At 45.9% G+C, this 19,121-nt stretch overlaps 1 protein-coding gene across 1 annotated transcript; it reads left to right on the top strand.

Annotated features, from left to right (window-relative positions):
- Nucleotides 1-40: 40 nt before the first annotated feature.
- Nucleotides 41-18,932, top strand: LOC133525204 (hamartin). The gene is made up of 4 exons (XM_061861493.1): nt 41-171; nt 9,555-11,259; nt 13,178-13,381; nt 17,591-18,932. Exons 2-4 carry the CDS (start codon nt 9,565-9,567, stop codon nt 18,413-18,415), a joined length of 2,724 nt encoding a protein of 907 aa, XP_061717477.1. The 5' UTR covers nt 41-171; nt 9,555-9,564; the 3' UTR covers nt 18,416-18,932.
- Nucleotides 18,933-19,121: the final 189 nt, after the last annotated feature.

Genomic DNA, 19,121 nt, shown 5'->3' with positions numbered 1-19,121 from the left:
AGTGAGTGAAGAAGCAAAAGCCGCAATAATTGTCATCGCGGCGAAGATTACCTTATTCTGGCTACTGCATCCGAGCTGCGTCCAATAAACACAAGAGGGAAATACGACCGACTTCAAAATTCCACCAGCGTCGGTGCCATCGGGTCCCTCATCTCTCCGATCTGCTGACTGGTAGGTAGCGAACATTTTTCGACACGACTCCATTAATCTGTTTGTGCACTCTCAAAGCAAAAGCAACAGCTCCAGCTGATTTCCAGTAATGGCTGCACTCGCTACCCGAGCTGATAACGAGTTTGTCCCACTGCGCGAGGTAATTAGTCGCCGCTTTAATATTCGGCCCGTGGTTCGTGTATCGCTTCACTGACGTCAAGCACAACATTCGTGACGGTCTTCTGTGGGTGTTTTGCGAAATTATTACTTCAGAAAAACACAGGCAGGCACAGGCAGTACGCAAGAGCATTTCTAGTTCTGAGGTTCCCAAAGTTGACGGAGCTCTCATCCACCTAACAAAAACTGCCAAATTTGGGACCCACCTCTTGGCCGTCTTAAAAATGGGGCACAAAATATTATTTCTTAACACTCGATTCACTTGCAACCCATAGTTTGGGAAATGCTGCTTTATGAATTTATTTTGAGTTTGTAAGACATTAATATATTTGTTGTTAGTTGGGTGTAGCCATATGCTTAAGTGACTTGGGAACCAAAACTACTAGTCTACTGCCAATTAGCTACCAATTAGCTGCAACACAGATTATTGAGGCTAATTCAGGGTAACATTACATCCTTTAAGTTTTGCTTAAAGAGACTTGCTTGTCCTGAGTATACCCACTACAATTATTGCAATGCTAGATTCATAAACAAATGGATGAGAAATTAAATAAGTTTATTTAAAATCATGAAATCACTAAGAATTATGTATAAAAACTCATCTATCTATTGTGGGGGTTTAAAGGTCCCGTTTTTTATTTTTTTGTAAATAACTCGTAAATGGTGGCCCATAGCAAAAAATGTTCTGAAATGCAAATAATGTACATAAAATTTTCTACAAGAAAGATTCTGTGCACTTTTTCGCTAGGATCATAATTTAAAAAGATATTAAAGTGGGAATGTTCATTAAAATCAATTCTATGGTAAGTATTTTTATATTTTCGTAAATAACGCGTAAACGGTGGCCAATAGCAAAAAAAAATTGTTAAACTTCAGTAATCTACACAAAAACTATTACAAACAAGATTCAGTACAATTTTTGCAACTATCAATATTTAAAATAAATATATCATAGGGACATTCTTACATAAATTGAAGTCCCACAATAAGCCTAGAAGTCTTATGTTGTGGGTACTCACACAATGATATATATATAATACACAAATACATAGAAAACATCCTTGACTGAGGAACAAATATCTGTGCTCTTATACACACACACAAATAAATGCCCTTACCGGGATTCGAACCCAGGACCATCGGCTTCATAGGCAGGGTCACTACCCACTAGACCAGACAGATGGTCAAATCATATTTTTAAAAATATTAGATAGATAGATAGATAGAATACTCTTTATTGGCACACCTCAGTAAAAATATACAAGAAAAATAAACCATTGATTAAATTTAGAGGCAGACAACAGGCGGTCTTATCGCTAAAAAGCGATCTCTTCTAGACAACCTAAAACAAAAAGAGAAAACAGAAAACAGAAAGTTAATTAAAATCATAGAATTGATTCATTTTCTTTAGTTTTTCGTAAATAATTTGTAAATTTAATTAGGAGTATTAGGCCCCATAGCAAAAAAAAAATATATACAAAATGACACATGAACACTTCGCTATTTAAAGCAGGAATGTTAATAATAATCAATTTTAAACTCCCTTTTTAGTTTTTCGTAAATAACTCGTAAACAATGGCTGTTCTACATTAAATTTTCTCTAGGATTTGTGTATTCAGTGTAGAAAATTTTATGTAGATTATTCATGTTTCACAATATTTTTTGCTATAGGCCACTGTTTACGAGTTATTTAGAGTCTCGTTTGACACGCCGTGGAAGACGGACGCATCTGTGCAGTGCAAGCCTATTTAGCCCTTAAAATTGTAAAACGTCTGTCTGTGTGTGTATCATCAGTGTGTGCGACATAGGCTGACATTAGCAACAGGTGCCGCGGCTGGGCTGGTGGCCCTGGTGAGACTGTTCCATATACCTACTACAATCATGCATGCATGCTCTTTATTTATTTATTGTAACTTTATTGCACAATAAAAATAAGTACAAATGGCGGACTTAATGCCTTAAGGTATTTTCTACCAGTCAACCATAGGGCAAAACAGAAATTCTCGAATGTGGGTGCAGTGAGAAAAATAATTTGAAGCTTATCTCTAATTCCTATTATAGCACACAAGACTACATGAATGATTACCACCGTGGGATTAAGTGTGATTGTAAATAATGAATTATTTATTGTTATGTTAATAATGATGAAATTGATAATTCAATGTATATACCGTATTTTTTGACATTTAGATTTTATTCTAGAAAGTTTCTAGACTAGTATTTTTATACAATTTTGGTGTTTGACGATCCTTTTGTGAAATTCTTATTATTAAGTTTACCATATCTGCATCAATAAATTGCTCTGATATTTAGATTAAGATGATATTTGTAAAATTTGACGATTAAAAAGTGCTTGTTGTTAGGCCTATTTGAATAAAGAATAAATATTGACTTGACTTGAAGGCAGAAGTCAGAGATATACAGCAAGAAGAAAAGGCGTGTAACTATCTACGGTGCAGAGAGTCCTCCAACGTTTCCTAGAAACTGGCAGGAACCTTTGAAGACCAGAAACCGGCAGGCCGAGATGTACCTACTACGGCTAGAGAAGATCGATTTATTGTTACAAGTATGCTCCGAAATTGGCATCTCACTGCAGTTGAAGTCAGAAACCAAGTTCGGGAGACCCGAAGAGATGACATCAGCGAGTGGACTGTAAGGCGGCAGCTTCGTGAAGCTAATTCGACCCCACATAGACCGGCAAATGGCCCAAAACTTGACAGAGGACATCAAACAGCAAGAAAACTACGTACGCAATCACAGGCGAGGGGGTGGGGGGAAGAATTATATTTTCTGACGAATCCAGATTTATGCTCTATGCACATGACGGGCGGCGAAGAGTTTACAGACGGCCAGGTGAACGTTTTATTTCAGCGTGTTTTGTTTTGAAGAAAAAGTTTCCTTCGGTGGTGGGTCTGTTATGGTTTAGGCTGGAATCTCTTCAGAGAGTCGCACGGAATTAGTTTTGATAGAAAATGGAACGTTAACTAGTGCCAGATATGTGGAAGAGATTCTTAATGAGCATGTCGGGCCATATTTAATTAATATGGGCGAAAACTCCATGTTCATGCATGACAACGCCAGGCCACACACAGCTCAGATTGTAGAAGATTATTTTGAGGAGGTTTGCATCAACACTATGAACTGGCCCTCGAGAAGCTCGGACCTAAATCCGATTGAGCACGTAGAGCACGTATATAGGACGAGCTCGGGAGGCGTGTAAGAAATCAAAACCCCGCCCCAGCTACACTTAAGAGACCTGAAACAGGCGTTAGTGGAAGAATGGGCTAATATTCCGCAAGAACGCATAAGAAAAGAAACAGTATCAACAAACAACAAACATTTTATTAATGGACAAAACACAAGTGCAGGACATTGATGTGCACATATCAGCTATAAGCTGCCTGTGCATTTATAAATAATAATAAATAATAATAATAATAGTATGCCCAATCGTTTAGAAGCTGTAAGAAGAGCTCGAGGAGGCTATACGAAGTATTAATATGTTTTTTTTGTTTTGTATTTGAGGTACCACTGTTGATTTTTTACTTATAATTAATTGATATCGTATTTACCATGTAATTTAAATAAACAAGTGAATATCATTTCTAACTTTTGATGGTTTATTTATTGTAGGTAACTAAAAATATAAAATTTAATTCATGCTCCTAGCTTTATTATTTTAGGATATTCTAGTTTTTCGTACTGACCCGTATTATTTGCCCGCGAGTGTAATTAAAAAGTTGCAATACGTATTTTTTTATATATTTTTATTTAGAAACAGTCTTCTAAAATATGTAAGCAAATAAGCTACCAGCTAGAATTTCTTATGATATAGACCTATAGTTTCCTATATGCAAAACCTTTTATAATAAACTTAATACTATGAATTGCTATCCGAGTATAACAACTGTAAAAGATAACAAATAATGTGATAGCTAAACCTAATGTTCACACTCATTTAATAAAGAATAAACCTTTTTAAGCCAAAAGAGTAAAAATAAAGTATATACATTCTTTTAATTAGTCATTAAGAATATTGGAATGTTGATATAAAATATTATAATAAAAAAGTACAAAATTCATAAGTGTTTTAATAAGAAATCATATGATTACTTAACAAGCACACTTATCATCACATGTTAAAAGTATGCATATACTCACTCTTTCAATCTTTTCTCTATAAATATTGTATGTTATCTTCTAAGTACCTAGTAACTATATATAATTTGCACGCATAACAACTATAGCGATACATATATTTTTAATTTATATACCATTTTAAATTCTGTACTATGTCATGCATTTATTAATTACCTACCGATGTTTTGAAGTCCCTGTATGCGTGACAGACAAGAAGATGCCTAACACATACCCTGTTTCGATCTGTAATTAACTATGTATTCTTTTATTTTCAATGGAACCAAAGGTCTGTTTGTTATCACTTAAGCTTATATATATATTAATATGTGACTGCTTGTTTCCTAAATAGGGTGATCCAAAAGTAATGATAACTGAATACTTATTGAATCGGATTAAAATAAATAGGTATGCCGTTACTGGCCATAAAGACTCCTTAGTAAATTAAAAAATATGTATCTGTCAGAAAGTTGCAGCTGTTTTTTCACGAGCAGTCGGAACAATAACGTAAAAATGGAGAATTAAATACTTCTGTGTGAAAAAAATTTGTACTAAAGATATACAACGTGTCCCAAAACTCAACGATAAGCCGGCACCAGAGGATGGAGCTGCTTATGATTAGTCGAGAAAAAATAAGGAAAAAAATATATCTCAATTATTTTAGAAATTACAGAAAAAAAATGAAATTCATCGAAAATCGACATCCCTAATGGTATTTTTAACGACCATGTCTACAAATATTCAAATATTACTGTTTTTTATTTTGTTTTTGGAAACTTCAGTAGCCCTGCTATCTAACACAGTTCTTAAAAATACCAAAATACATGTAGTTTTTACACAAAAAATAATCAAAATTCATTTTGTCCCTACAATTTTGAAAGATTGTTTCTTACAGTCCACTTTCAATCATCATGGTGTAAAAAAATAGTATCGACACCACTATGGCAATTATTTTCAAAAGTTGACGCAACTAACCAAGATTCCAAAATGGTATAATACTTTGGGAAACCTAGTCACAACAAAAAACAACGAATTTTTAAACAAGAACCGACATTTTTAAATGTTGATATTAATCACTTTTGAAAAGGGTTGTTGTTGCAAGTTTTAAAATTTCAATGGAAAATGTGGGTAGTTAATACAATTTTCAAGTCAGTACACTCTGATCCTTTGTTCGCTGTGCACCGTTCCGTATTAATTGATGTGGCTCTCATACTAACAACTCTTGGCTTTGCTTTTTGGACTGGTGATCTGCAAACTGTACTGACCTGGCATTATTTTGGACTGTGATTGTGTTTTGTGTATTGGACTTTTTCCGTATTCTGGATTGTTTAGCGTTTATCATGCCGCTACCGTACACACCGTTGGAATACGCTAATATGCATCTCATTTATGGAGAATGCCGATGCAATGCTAACGCTGCTGGCAGATTGTATCGAGAAAGGTACCCAAATGTTCAAAGACATCCGGATTATCGAGTGTTTATTAATGTACATCAAGCCTTTGCGGAAGGTCGTTTACCATTTGACAGGAGACACACTGAAAGACCTAGATTGGAACGCGATGAAGAAGTTCTCAATGAAATAGAAAACGATTCAACTACCTCGGTACGTGCCATAGAACTAGCTACGGGAATACCAAAAAGTTCTGCACATCGAATTCTAAAACGTCACAGACTTCACCCATATCACTACAGGCGTGTGCAGACGTTACTACCGCGGGACTATCCACATCGGGTCGCATTTTGCCGTGCGATGCTGCAAAAGCACAGGGAAGATCCCCAATTCTTAGACAAAGTTCTATGGTCGGATGAATCAACCTGCAAGAAAGATGGCTATTCAAATCTACACAACTTACAGTTGGAGCAATGAAAATCCGCACTTGATGAGAGAAGACAAATCTCAGTATCAATTCAAGGTTAACTTATGGACGGGCATCTTAAATGGAAATGTAATTGGACCCTTTGAGTTACAAGGAAACCTTAATGGTGATGGCTATTTGACCTTTTTACAAAACGACTTGCCTGAATTATTAGAAGACGTGCCTTTACGTGATTTACAAAACATGTGGTTTCAAAATGATGGTTGCCCAGCTCACTATGCCCGTGCAGTGCGAGAATACTTAAACCAAGAGTATCCAGGGCGTTGGATCGGGCGACTTGGTCCTATCTTGTGGCCACCCCGTTCGCCCGACCTGAACCCCCTGGACTTCTTCTACTGGGGCTGTCTTAAAGACAAAATCTACTCAAAACCCATAGCAACATTGGACGAGCTTCGCCAAAAAATCACACAAGCTGCGGATCATATCAATGGTAGAAGATATACGACGACGACACGACGGATAAAACGATCATTTCTAAGGCGATGTCATGTCTGTATTAATGCCGGTGGCAGGCAATTTGAACATTTACTGTAGTATTAATAATGTAGTAAATGAATTAAAAAAAAAGGAAAAAAAAATTGTACCATTTCTTTGCATTTATTCAACATTTTTCAACAACAAAAATCCTTTTTTGGGTACAGTAAAAGTGATTACCGCCAACATTAAATAATGTCGATTCTTGTTTAAAAATTCGTTGTTTTTGTTTGTGACTAGGTTTCCTAAAGTATTATACCATTTTGGAATCTTGGTTAGTTGCGTCAACTTTTGAAAATAATTGCCATAGTGGTGTCGATACTATTTTTTTACACCATGATGATTGAAAGTGGACTGTAAGAAAAAATCTTTCAAAATTGTAGGGACAAAATGAATTTTGATTATTTTTTGTGTAAAAACTACATGTATTATGGTATTTTTAAGAACTGTGTTAGATAGCAGGGCTACTTAAGTTTCCAAAAACAAAAAAAAAAACAGTAATATTTGAATATTTGTGACATGGTCGTTAAAAATACCATTAGGGATGTCGATTTTCGATGAATTTCATTTTTTTTCTGTAATTTCTAAAATAATTGAGATATATTTTTTTCCTTATTTTTTCTCGACTAATCATAAGCAGCTCCATCCTCTGGTGCCGGCTTATCGTTGAGTTTTGGGACACGTTGTATACGCTGAATTAGTGGGAACACTGGGCGAGTCCGCTCCGCCGTATTCCACAGTGGCACGGTGGTCAAAGGAGTTTAACTTGGGAAGAACATCCACTCAAGATGAACATCGCGAAGGCTGTCCATCTGTCGCCATTTCTGGAGAATACGTCAAAAAAATTCATGCTCTCGTTTTAACAGATAGAAGGATGACTATCAGGCATCTAGTTGAGCTCACAGGCATCTCGTATGGCAGCATTCAAAGAACCTTAACTGATGAACTACACATGAAAAAAGTCTCCGCTCGTTGGGTTCCTAGAATGTTAACGGCTGAACAAAAGAAAATACGATGTGAGATTTTGAAGTCTAATCTTGACAAATATCAAACTGATCCCGAAACATTTTTGCGTCGGTTTGTAACCATGGATGAGTCTTGGATCCACCATTTCGATCCTGAGACCAAACAGCAATCCATGACCTGGAAGCGAGCTTCTTCCCCTACACCGAAGAAATTCAAGGTAGCAAGCTCCGCTGGTAAGGTCATCCACGTGGTAAGGTCAGTGTTTTGGGATGCCGATCGAATACCTGGAAAAGGGAACCACTATTACGGGCTCCTACTACGCTGACCAAATACGCAGATTGAGAGAGGCAATCAAAGAAAAGCGGCGGGGTAAACTCCGAGCTGGCATCCTGTTTCACCAGGACAACGCACCGCCCCACAAGGCCGGCGTTGCGACGGCTGCCATCCGTGATTTAGGGTTCGAATTGCTGGAACACCCCCCATATTCGTCTAGCCCCCAGCGACTTTTATCTCTTCCCACGGCTGAAGGAAGATCTTACAGGCAACAAATTTTTGAATGATGGCGAGGTATATAATGGTCAAGTAAAACATTTTTTTTTAAAGGAATTCGTGGCTCTGGTCTGGAGAAACGATGGTCTAAGTGTGTACACTTGGAAGGAGATTACGTAGAAAAATAAATTATTTTATTAAACATTTTATGTGTCATTCATACTGATTATCATTACTTTTGGATCACCCCTCGTATATATATATAAAAGCGGTGGTGGCCGAGTGGATATGACGTCCGACTTTCAATCCGAAGGTCGCGGGTTCAAATCCTGGCTCGTACCAATGAGTTTTTCGGAACTTATGTACGAAATATCATTTGATATTTACCACTAGCTTTTCGGTGAAGGAAAACATCGTAAGGAAACCTGCATACATCTGCGAAGAAATTTAAAGGTGTATGTGAAGTCCCCAATCCGTATTGGGCTAGCGTGGGGACTATAGCCCGAGCCCTCTCACACATGAGAGGAGGCCTGTGCCCAGCACTGGGACGTGTATAGGCTGAATTATTATTATTTATATTATATATATATCTTATACCTTTAAACGAGCAATTCTTGTATATATATATATTTCTGTGATCTCGGAAACGGCTCTAACGATTTCGCTGAAATTTGGTATATGGGGGTTTTTGGGGGTATACAATCTATCTAGATTAGTCTTATGTTTAGGAAAACGCGTGTTTTATTTATTTATTTAATCTTTATTGCACATAAGAAAACACACTGTACAATAGGCGAACTTAATGCCGTAAGGCATTCTCTACCAGTCAACCTTTAGGCAAAGCAGATAAGGTGTAGGTGTTTTCGAGTTTTCATGCGTTTTTCTTTCGACGCAGAATATGGTCGCTAATTTCGTGTTGCCGTCCACTGTCCGTCTGGTCCAGCGGGTTAAGACGCGGACTGCTAAACGAGTGTTGCGGGTTCGAATCTCGCCCGGTGACTAACTTTTTTTTTTATATGTTCAAGTTTATATGTAATTTTTTAGTTTTTATTGTTTTAGACAAGTTTAATTTAGTAAAAAAAATTAGTTAAGATTATCACCTATACACCACCATATTACAATAAATAGTTATAACCGAGCAAAGCTCGGTCGCCCAGGTACTATATATACTATACCAATATTTAGTTATTTTTTTATAAAGATAGATTTCACTCGTAACGTAATTAAGACTAAACATTCATTTTAATCCATTCATGATTATTTAAGTGTGATATGTGTGGCAGGTGGGGGGAGATGCTGGGCGCGTGCTCGGCGGGCGAGGTGTTCGCCCTGCTGGAGGGCGGCGGCGCGGGGGGCGGCGGCTCCGGCTCCGCGCTGCTCGCGCTGTACGGCGCCGTGCGCGAGCCCTGGCTCACGCGCGCGCTGCTCGCCTACCACGCGCGCACCGGCTCCGCGCGCGCCGTCGAGCTGCTCGCGCGCGCGCCCGAGCCGCACGCCAAGCACCTGCTCGACGCGCTGCACGAGCAGCTGCGCGAGCCCGCCGCGCGCCGCGCCGCGCTGCTCGCGCTCGCCCCCCTGCTCGCGCGCCGCCCCGCCTGGCTGCACCGCCTGCAGCCGCCCCACCCGCTGCCGCGGGAGCTGCTGCGCGCCGCACGCACCGAACGCGAGGTCCTGCCGCTGCTGTACGCGCTCATGGCGCTGGCCGCGCTGCTGCCCGCCGCGCCCGCCCTGGCGGCCTCGTTGGCGCCCGAGCTCGCCGACGCGCTGCTGCGGCCCGCGCAGCTGGAGCCCGCGCCGCCCGCGCCGGCGCGGGACCATCTACTCTTAGCGCAGCTGGCGCTCTTCCGCGCGCTGTACGCGACACATCCCGTGACTCTGCTGGAGGCGCTGCGCGCGGAGCACGCGGCCGCGTCCGCCGCCACGCGCGACGCCTGGCAGCGCGGGCTGGCGCCGCTGCTGGCCTCCGTGCGCCTGCACCCGGCGCTCGTCACGGGCAGCCGCGCGCGCGAGGCCGACGCCGGCCGCTGGGCGCGCCTCGAGTGGCACGACGTCGTGGCCGAGACGCGCCGTCTGTCGCTGACGCCGCGCGAGCGCCAGGACGAGCGCGAGCGCCCCGCCCAGCCGCCGCCCGCGCCCGCCGCGCCCGTGTCGCCCGCGCCGGGATGCGGGGCGCACGCGGCCCGCGCGGCGTCGGCGCTGCGCCCCGGCACGGACCCGTGGTTCCCGCTGGCGGAGCGCTGCGGCGCGGACTCGGCGCCGCACACGCCGCTGCCGGCCGAGGCGGACCCGGGCGAGCCGCCGGAGGCCGCGGTGGAGGCGACGCCGGAGAACACGCCCGCGAAGGAGACGCGCGAGCGGTTTCGCTTCCCCGCGGAGTCGAGCGCCGTTCGTGCCATCGGGCGCCGCTCGCAGCCGCCGTCGCCGCTGCGCAAGGAGACGTCGCCGCTGGGCGGCGCGGGCCCGAGCGCCGGCGACGCCTACGCGGGCCGGCTGACGCGGATGGCGCTGGACCGGGCGGCGCTGGAGGCCGAGGGCGGCGGGCGCGCGAGCGCCACGCAGCGGCGCGGGCCGGACTCGCCGGTGCCGTTCGGAGGCGGGCCGCCGCCGGCGGGGGCGCCGGTGGCGCGGCCGGAGCCGCGCGGGCCGGGCGCGCCGGACGCGGAGCCGCTGAACGTGGAGGACCGCGAGGTGCTGGAGCTGACGGCGCGGGCGCGCGCCGAGGACGCGTGGGCGGACAGCGAGTCGGCGCCGGCGGCCGCGGCGCTGGCGCGCGCGCTGGACCCGCGGCGCGGGTGGGCGGCGCCCGCGCGCGCTCTGGACCCGCGGCGCGGGCTGGCGCCGCCCCCGCGCCGCCCCGCCTCGTGCGGCCCGCGCCCGCCGACTCGCTCCACGGAGGTCGCCGTGCAGACGGTGGACGCGTGGCCGGAACCCTACGAATTCATCATTGCCGATTTCTATAGAAATCTTCCCGATGATTTTTCAAAAGAGGTGAGGATTGGTTTTTTAATTAAATATTATTTCGAACGAAAGAAACATAATATTAGATTATTAAAAAAAAAAAAAAAAAATTATTAACCAAGGAATGAAAGGCACCCATTTCAGCGTGAGAGCGCCGATAGTCTGAGACTGAAATGATGCCTCTCAACCGAGTTTACATTTCGAGTAGCTACGAGGAAAGTACATTACATGTGTATTTAAAACATGAAAACATAGTCATGTACTTAAATGTAAAGCATAAACTTGTACATATAATTGGCTTCCTGTATCTACTATATTTTTCTATGTTAATGTCACAGCTGTTGGATCTCCAAATAAATAAAATAAAATAAATAAATAAATATAGTATTTATTGAGGGTACTTTCAATAATAATTTAGGTAAAAGTATTGTATACTTATGGTCTTAGGATCAACAGAAGCAAGACGAAGTTGATGTTTATCGTCGAAAACCAACGAGTTGCACGACCTTGAGTTGGTACATAAGTTACTGCGACCAGGAGGTAGTTCGAAGAGCCGAGAGGGCCTATCGCGCACCACGTTCGACGTGTTGTCTCCCTGTCGCACTGGTAAATTTCTACGTAAGTGTGATAGAGAGACATCACGTCGAATATGGTTCGCGGTAGGCCCTCAGATGGCCGAAGCTGCGTGAAACGACGCGAGAAAATATAGGAGAACAGAAGCATAAACCGCAAAACAAAGATCTGACTAATGCGGAGGGTCCGTTTTCTCAATCTTCCTGCACGCGTCCGAATCCTGGACCATTAAAGTCTAAACCGTTTGTAGGATAATGCGTTCGCGATGTGGTGCTGGCGGAGAATGCTCTGGATCTCGTGGACTAAACACCGCACAAATGCAATGTTCTTGACGAACTCAACATTAAAACGAGGCTCTCTACTGTTTGCACCTAACATGTACTTGGTTTCTTCGGCCATCTGAGCAGGGCTGCAGATAGTATGGAAAAGCTCACAATCACTGGCCGCATGGCAAGGAAGCGTAGGGATGGACGTATGGCCATGCGTTGGGCGGACAGAATAACGTCAGAGACAAAAACCACATTACAGGCTAGCATGCACCGGGCCCAAGATAGAGCGGCGTGGTGGAGAGCACTGGTGAAGAGTGCCGACAGTCGTCAAGTAGCCATGAGGATACGACAAGGAAGAAGATTGTTGCTTATGGAATGGGGAGTTAAATATCAGAATGGAAATTGTTTGTTTGCCACCGACGTGGTATATAAAAAAACAAAAACAACGGGTTGCACTCCGGGAGTGCCGGCAGAAGTGAAACTAGAATATTAACGTTTTGATATTTTGGAATGGTTAGAGAATAATTTTGCACGAATTGCTTTAATTATCAGTATAAAAGTACTATCATTTATGTGGTAAAATACAATATTCGCAATATGCGCTATCGTACACAAACATGACAATTTACATTACATTAAAAATTTACCACTTCAGAACTATTACAATTATTTAACATTAAAAAGTCACGTGTCCGTCTTACGAATTTTCAATCTGACGAATCTGTCGGTCACGTGACCGGTCGCGAGTTTAAATTTTTTCCCCATCACAAAAAGTGCACAGCGCCGCTAAAGAAGTTTTCACTTCGATAACGACGATAACTGACAAGTGACAACAAATCTATTAAAAACCATGTTTCCAGTCCAGCTATCTGTTAGTTAAGTTTATAGTTAAGCTTAAAAGGAGGTTCCAATCACTAACTTTAAGATGATTATTGTGAAAGTAAAATAAACATTTTGATTTTTTGATTTGATTTGAGTTATATGTATTGTCAAGCATGTCATGGATGATATGGGAATGTCGCCAAAGGAGCCCGAAAGTTTTAATTGGTTGCATGGGTATTTGTATTCAAGATTATCAAGTTGAAATATGTGTGTGTCGTCATCAGGGCTCGGAGCCGGCGTCGCCGTGCGAGCGCCTGGACAAGTACCTGTCGTCGCTGTACGCGGGGGCGGGCGCGGGGGCGGGCGAGGAGCGGCGCGGGGAGGCCACCGAGCAGCTGGCGCTGCTGCACGCGCAGCTGCTGTACGAGCGCTGGCGGCGCGAGGCGCACGCCGAGCGCAACCGCCGCCTGCTGGGCCGCTGCCGACAGGTCAGCCTCCCTAAATCCTCATACCTACTGGACAGCTGGCGCTGCTGCACGCGCAGCTGCTGTACGAGCGCTGGCGGCGCGAGGCGCACGCCGAGCGCAATCGCCGCCTGCTGGGCCGCTGCCGACAGGTCAGCCTCCCTAAATCCTCATACCTACTGGACAGCTGGCGCTGCTGCACGCGCAGCTGCTGTACGAGCGCTGGCGGCGCGAGGCGCACGCCGAGCGCAATCGCCGCCTGCTGGGCCGCTGCCGACAGGTCAGCCTCCCTAAATCCTCATACCTACTGGACAGCTGGCGCTGCTGCACGCGCAGCTGCTGTACGAGCGCTGGCGGCGCGAGGCGCACGCCGAGCGCAACCGCCGCCTGCTGGGCCGCTGCCGACAGGTCAGCCTCCCTAAATCCTCATACCTACTGGACAGCTGGCGCTGCTGCACGCGCAGCTGCTGTACGAGCGCTGGCGGCGCGAGGCGCACGCCGAGCGCAATCGCCGCCTGCTGGGCCGCTGCCGACAGGTCAGCCTCCCTAAATCCTCATACCTACTGGACAGCTGGCGCTGCTGCACGCGCAGCTGCTGTACGAGCGCTGGCGGCGCGAGGCGCACGCCGAGCGCAACCGCCGCCTGCTGGGCCGCTGCCGACAGGTCAGCCTCCCTAAATCCTCATACCTACTGGACAGCTGGCGCTGCTGCACGCGCAGCTGCTGTACGAGCGCTGGCGGCGCGAGGCGCACGCCGAGCGCAACCGCCGCCTGCTGGGCCGCTGCCGACAGGTCAGCCTCCCTAAATCCTCATACCTACTGGACAGCTGGCGCTGCTGCACGCGCAGCTGCTGTACGAGCGCTGGCGGCGCGAGGCGCACGCCGAGCGCAATCGCCGCCTGCTGGGCCGCTGCCGACAGGTCAGCCTCCCTAAATCCTCATACCTACTGGACAGCTGGCGCTGCTGCACGCGCAGCTGCTGTACGAGCGCTGGCGGCGCGAGGCGCACGCCGAGCGCAACCGCCGCCTGCTGGGCCGCTGCCGACAGGTCAGCCTCCCTAAATCCTCATACCTACTGGACAGCTGGCGCTGCTGCACGCGCAGCTGCTGTACGAGCGCTGGCGGCGCGAGGCGCACGCCGAGCGCAACCGCCGCCTGCTGGGCCGCTGCCGACAGGTCAGCCTCCCTAAATCCTCATACCTACTGGACAGCTGGCGCTGCTGCACGCGCAGCTGCTGTACGAGCGCTGGCGGCGCGAGGCGCACGCCGAGCGCAACCGCCGCCTGCTGGGCCGCTGCCGACAGGTCAGCCTCCCTAAATCCTCATACCTACTGGACAGCTGGCGCTGCTGCACGCGCAGCTGCTGTACGAGCGCTGGCGGCGCGAGGCGCACGCCGAGCGCAACCGCAATATTTTTTAATGTTTTTTCACAAGACTTACACTTAGTTTTATTTAATCGTATGGCGTATAAACATAAACATTTCAAAAATATATTGCTAAATAAAATAATTATAAATCTACATTCAGGGTCTCAAGCCACGAGATTGCGTCTGGTGTTAATTTAAACAGATCTTCCGGGGGGCCTGGAAAAGAGTGCACGGGGCAGCGCTGTATAATATGCTCGATGGTTTGAACCTCTTCACCACAGTCGCAGAGCGCAGAGTCCCGCCAGCCCCATTTATGGCGAAAATAGTTACAGCGCCCGTGACCTGTCCTCAGTCTGTTTACACGACACCAGAGCTTTCGTGACAGGCCAAAACCGTCTGGTTTCGCTGTGGGATCTATGGCTTGTAGGGTAGTTCCAGCAGTAATTTTGCTCCACTCGTACTTCCAGCTCTGTCTGACGTCGAAATTCCTTACACTACACTTAGTGTTATCCATTTTCTAACACAAAATGCAAATAAAACATATGCAGCTAGAATATGTGTCAAATGTTATCAACGTTGACATGTCATCGTCGATGCATTATAAATAGGTTTATAAAAAAAGGTTACACACCTACATACTAACTTATCTACACCCTGCACTAAGTACTTTGTTTACATATGCTCCTAACTACTTATTCGATTTTTTTTTTGACATGACGCACGAAGATTTACGCAAATATTTTTATATGTGTATGTAGCGGGTACTAGTGGCTATCCATGCATATTTTTTCTGGAGGTGTACCTCCGCGTAAAGTAAACAAATAAATCTGAAGAAAAATAAAATGTTTTTTTACACAATGAAGTATAAGTACATGACGTGGGTTAAAAATGTGTATTTTGTGGCCTATATTATTATTATCAAATATAATTTTGTTTCGTTTATCTAACTTGAACAGTATACAAAATATGCCACTTTCAATGATACGCTGATTATTTTACATTATCCTGAATAACTCGAAAACAAAAGAAGATCGAGGACTGATATTAAGCATAGAGTGTTCTTAGGACTTGCCAGTACACCACCTGAAAGAATGACCAAATCCGTCGTTGGGGGCACCTCTAGTTCGCTTAGCCTGCTAGACCCTTTGAAGTAGTGTAAATGAAAGTTAGACGAAATCAATTTTCTCCAGAAATTACTTCAAAACAAGTGACAATTTCTCTGAAAATAGACTTAAATTCAACCTAATTTACAAAATACTTATACAATATTATTTATCATTGTGTGCGTTGCATGATGTGTGCGTGTGAGGTGTTATCACTCTACTGTGTGCGTGTAAACTGCGACCACATGCGATTTGATCATTGAATTGTATTTGCTTCTCTAATCTAATTTGGCATGGTAGATACGATGATATATATGATTTGTCTCAACAATACCTTTGACACGAGGTGGTACCCACGAAGGTGATGGAAGATAGTCACTTTTCAACAATTTTAAGCATTCTACTTATCTGTTTGCAATAACAACCTTCAAAGATATCAATGAAATCTAGACACGCGGTAGCGTGCCAGCCAAGATCAACGGAACAGGAATTGGCGACGCAGCAACCGTGTGTATTATTAAGCCCCTTAGATTATCTAGAATACAAAATTTCATAAACGTAGCTCAAACAGTTATTAATAAATTATTAACGTTTAAAAACCGGCACTTTTGTGACTGACTGACTTATAGATCAAAAACCTAACCCACTTCCAGATGACCTAGAAACTTGAAATTTGGCATCATGGTAGACTTTTAGGTGTATATAGAGGAAAAAATCTGAAAACTGAATGATTGATAATTCAATGGAAAAAAAATCATATATTAATAATTATTAGATTAATTTAGACTTATAGATCAAAAACGTAACCCACTTCCAGATTACCTAGAACCTCAATATATGGCATCAAGGTAGAATATAACAAGGCTGTACAAAGAAAAAAATCTCAAGACAAAATTTTTGACAACTGACCGCGCGTTAGCGAGGGTCTTCTTTTGAGCTTGGGCAAAACCGCTTTCATGATGAATACTAGTAATTTCTGTACAAAGAGTTATGATATCCCAACAAAAACATAACTGTGAAATGAGAGCCAAGTTCAATATTAAGAATATGTATCGTTGTTGACTCGCCGACAAAAAAACCTTAAGTCAGCTCATCTTACTGAAAGGAAACATTATTTTATTTTTGCAAGAAACAAAACTGTATTCAAAGATTTTTTTAAATCCGCTTTCCTCGTCCGGAAATCGAACCGATTTTATGGATATTTTGTATGACAGACGAGTGTAAGACCTAATGTTTCTTGGAGAAATTTTAACATAAAACATGAACTGTATCGACTAGTGGAATAAAATAGCATAAGTTTTATTTTTAGGCTGTTCGATTCCCAGGCGACATAAGCGAATTTAGAAAAAACTGTGATTGCAGTTTTGTTTCTTTTTTTTTTTAATGAAATAATGTTTCCTTTAAGTAAAATGAGCTTACTTAAGGTTTTAAGTACTTTCCCGCCACAGCCCATTTTTTTTTCCACGCTGTATATTATATGTTTAGTGCAATAGACTTTATTATGTACTATATGAATTCATAAAGAATGTATAATAACGATTATATACAAAATTTATCGAAAGTTTTATTTTAACCCAACTAATGTTCTAAAGTTATGCATAAGTTGCGAAAGTTGATACTTTTGTTAAAGCGGTCACGTTGTTTCGTGCGCACCTGCACTAGGGAGCGGCGTTCGGTAACTGTGTAAAAGTCGTATCTTCGCGAGTTTTAAAATCGATACCGGGCTCTTAAGACGTTTCTCAATAAAATCTTTTTTTTTTCAGGTGCGTGCACTCGAGTTACAGAATCAGGCTCTGAGAGAGCACGCGCGCGCCGCCCAGCGCGAGCGCGACGCACTGCGCGCGCGGCTGCAGCGCGAGCCCCCGCCGCCGCCGCCGCAGCTGCGGCCCGAGCACGAGGCGCGCCTCGAGGCCGCGCTGGCCGAGGAGCGCGCCGCCCGCGCCCGCGCCGAGGCCGCGCTGCGCGAGGCCGAGGCCGCCCGCGCCCACGACCACGCCGAGCTGCAGCGGGCGCGCGGCGAGGCCTTCGAGGCGGCGCGCCACGTGGAGGCGCTGGCGCGCGGCGCGCTGGCCGCCGAGCGGCGCGCCGAGCACGTGCGCCGCCTGCGCCGCGAGCTGCTCGTGCTGTCGGAGCGCGAGGCGCGGCTCACGGCCGCCGCGCAGGCCGCGCTCCGGGAGCGGCGGGCGGCCGCCGGCGCCGGCGAGGAGCGCGCCGCCCGCGCCGCCGCGGAGCGCCTGGCGGCCGCGAGGGCGGAGGCGGAGGCGGCGGCGGCGCGGGCGGAGGCGGCGGCGGCGCGCGCGGCGGAGCTGGAGGCGGCGCTGGCGGCGCGGGACGCGGTGGTGGCCGAGCTGAAGCGCGCCGCGCGCGCGGCGGCGGAGGAGGGCGCGGCGCGGCTGGACGCGCTGCAGGACAAGTACGCCAGCCTGCTGCGCGTGCTGCGCGCGGGCGAGCTGCGGCGGCTGGCGCGCCTGGCGGGCGAGGGCGCGCGCGCGTCGCCGCTGCCGTCGCCGGGCGGCGCCGCCGTGTCGCTGGCGGACTGCTCGCGCGTGCGGCGCCTGCTGGAGGAGGAGGAGCCGCGCGACAGTTAACGCCCGCCCCCGCCGCCGCGCCCGCGCCGCCCCCTGCTCTCCTACTGTTTCTTCCTGTGACCGCCCGCCGCCGCCGGGGTGGTGACGGTGCCGCGTGCTCCGACCGAAGTGTATGAAGTGTCGAATGGATTCGACACACCGAATCTTAACATATTAGTGATGCATCGGACGGGCGACGCGAACTAAAGTCATCGAAATAATTGGGGGCTTCACAATGAACGGTGGACGACGGCAACATGTATGCCGGCAAATTATTACGGTTCAAAATAAAATTATTTAAGAGAAAGGTCAACCGGTTTAATAAAAATTGAGAATATTGATATTTGAAGCTATGATGTGTCGGGTCGTATCACGGGGTTCTCCGAGTGACCCGGTCGCCGCCCCGCACCCCGCCCGCGGGGGTCGGTACTACGATGCATGCTTCTTATTTTTAAGAGTGTATCCTATTTCATTGAAAATGTTTATTGTTTGGTTAACTGTTCTAAATATTATATTGTAATAAAGCAAATATCTTTTACTTATGTCTTTCAGACTTCAACGCTATACAACGTTAAACGTTCAACGTTATGAGCTCAACGAGGGTGGAAGGGGGTTAGGGTCGGCAACGCGCATGTAACTCCTCTGGAGTTGCAGGCGTACATAGGCTACGGATACTGCTTACCATCAGGCGGGCCGTATGCTTGTTTGCCACCGACGTAGTATAAAA

The sequence above is a fragment of the Cydia pomonella genome, chromosome 14 (genome assembly GCF_033807575.1).
Source record: "Cydia pomonella isolate Wapato2018A chromosome 14, ilCydPomo1, whole genome shotgun sequence".
Classification (NCBI taxonomy): domain Eukaryota; kingdom Metazoa; phylum Arthropoda; class Insecta; order Lepidoptera; family Tortricidae; genus Cydia; species Cydia pomonella.
This window is presented reverse-complemented; position numbering and strand designations above follow the sequence as displayed.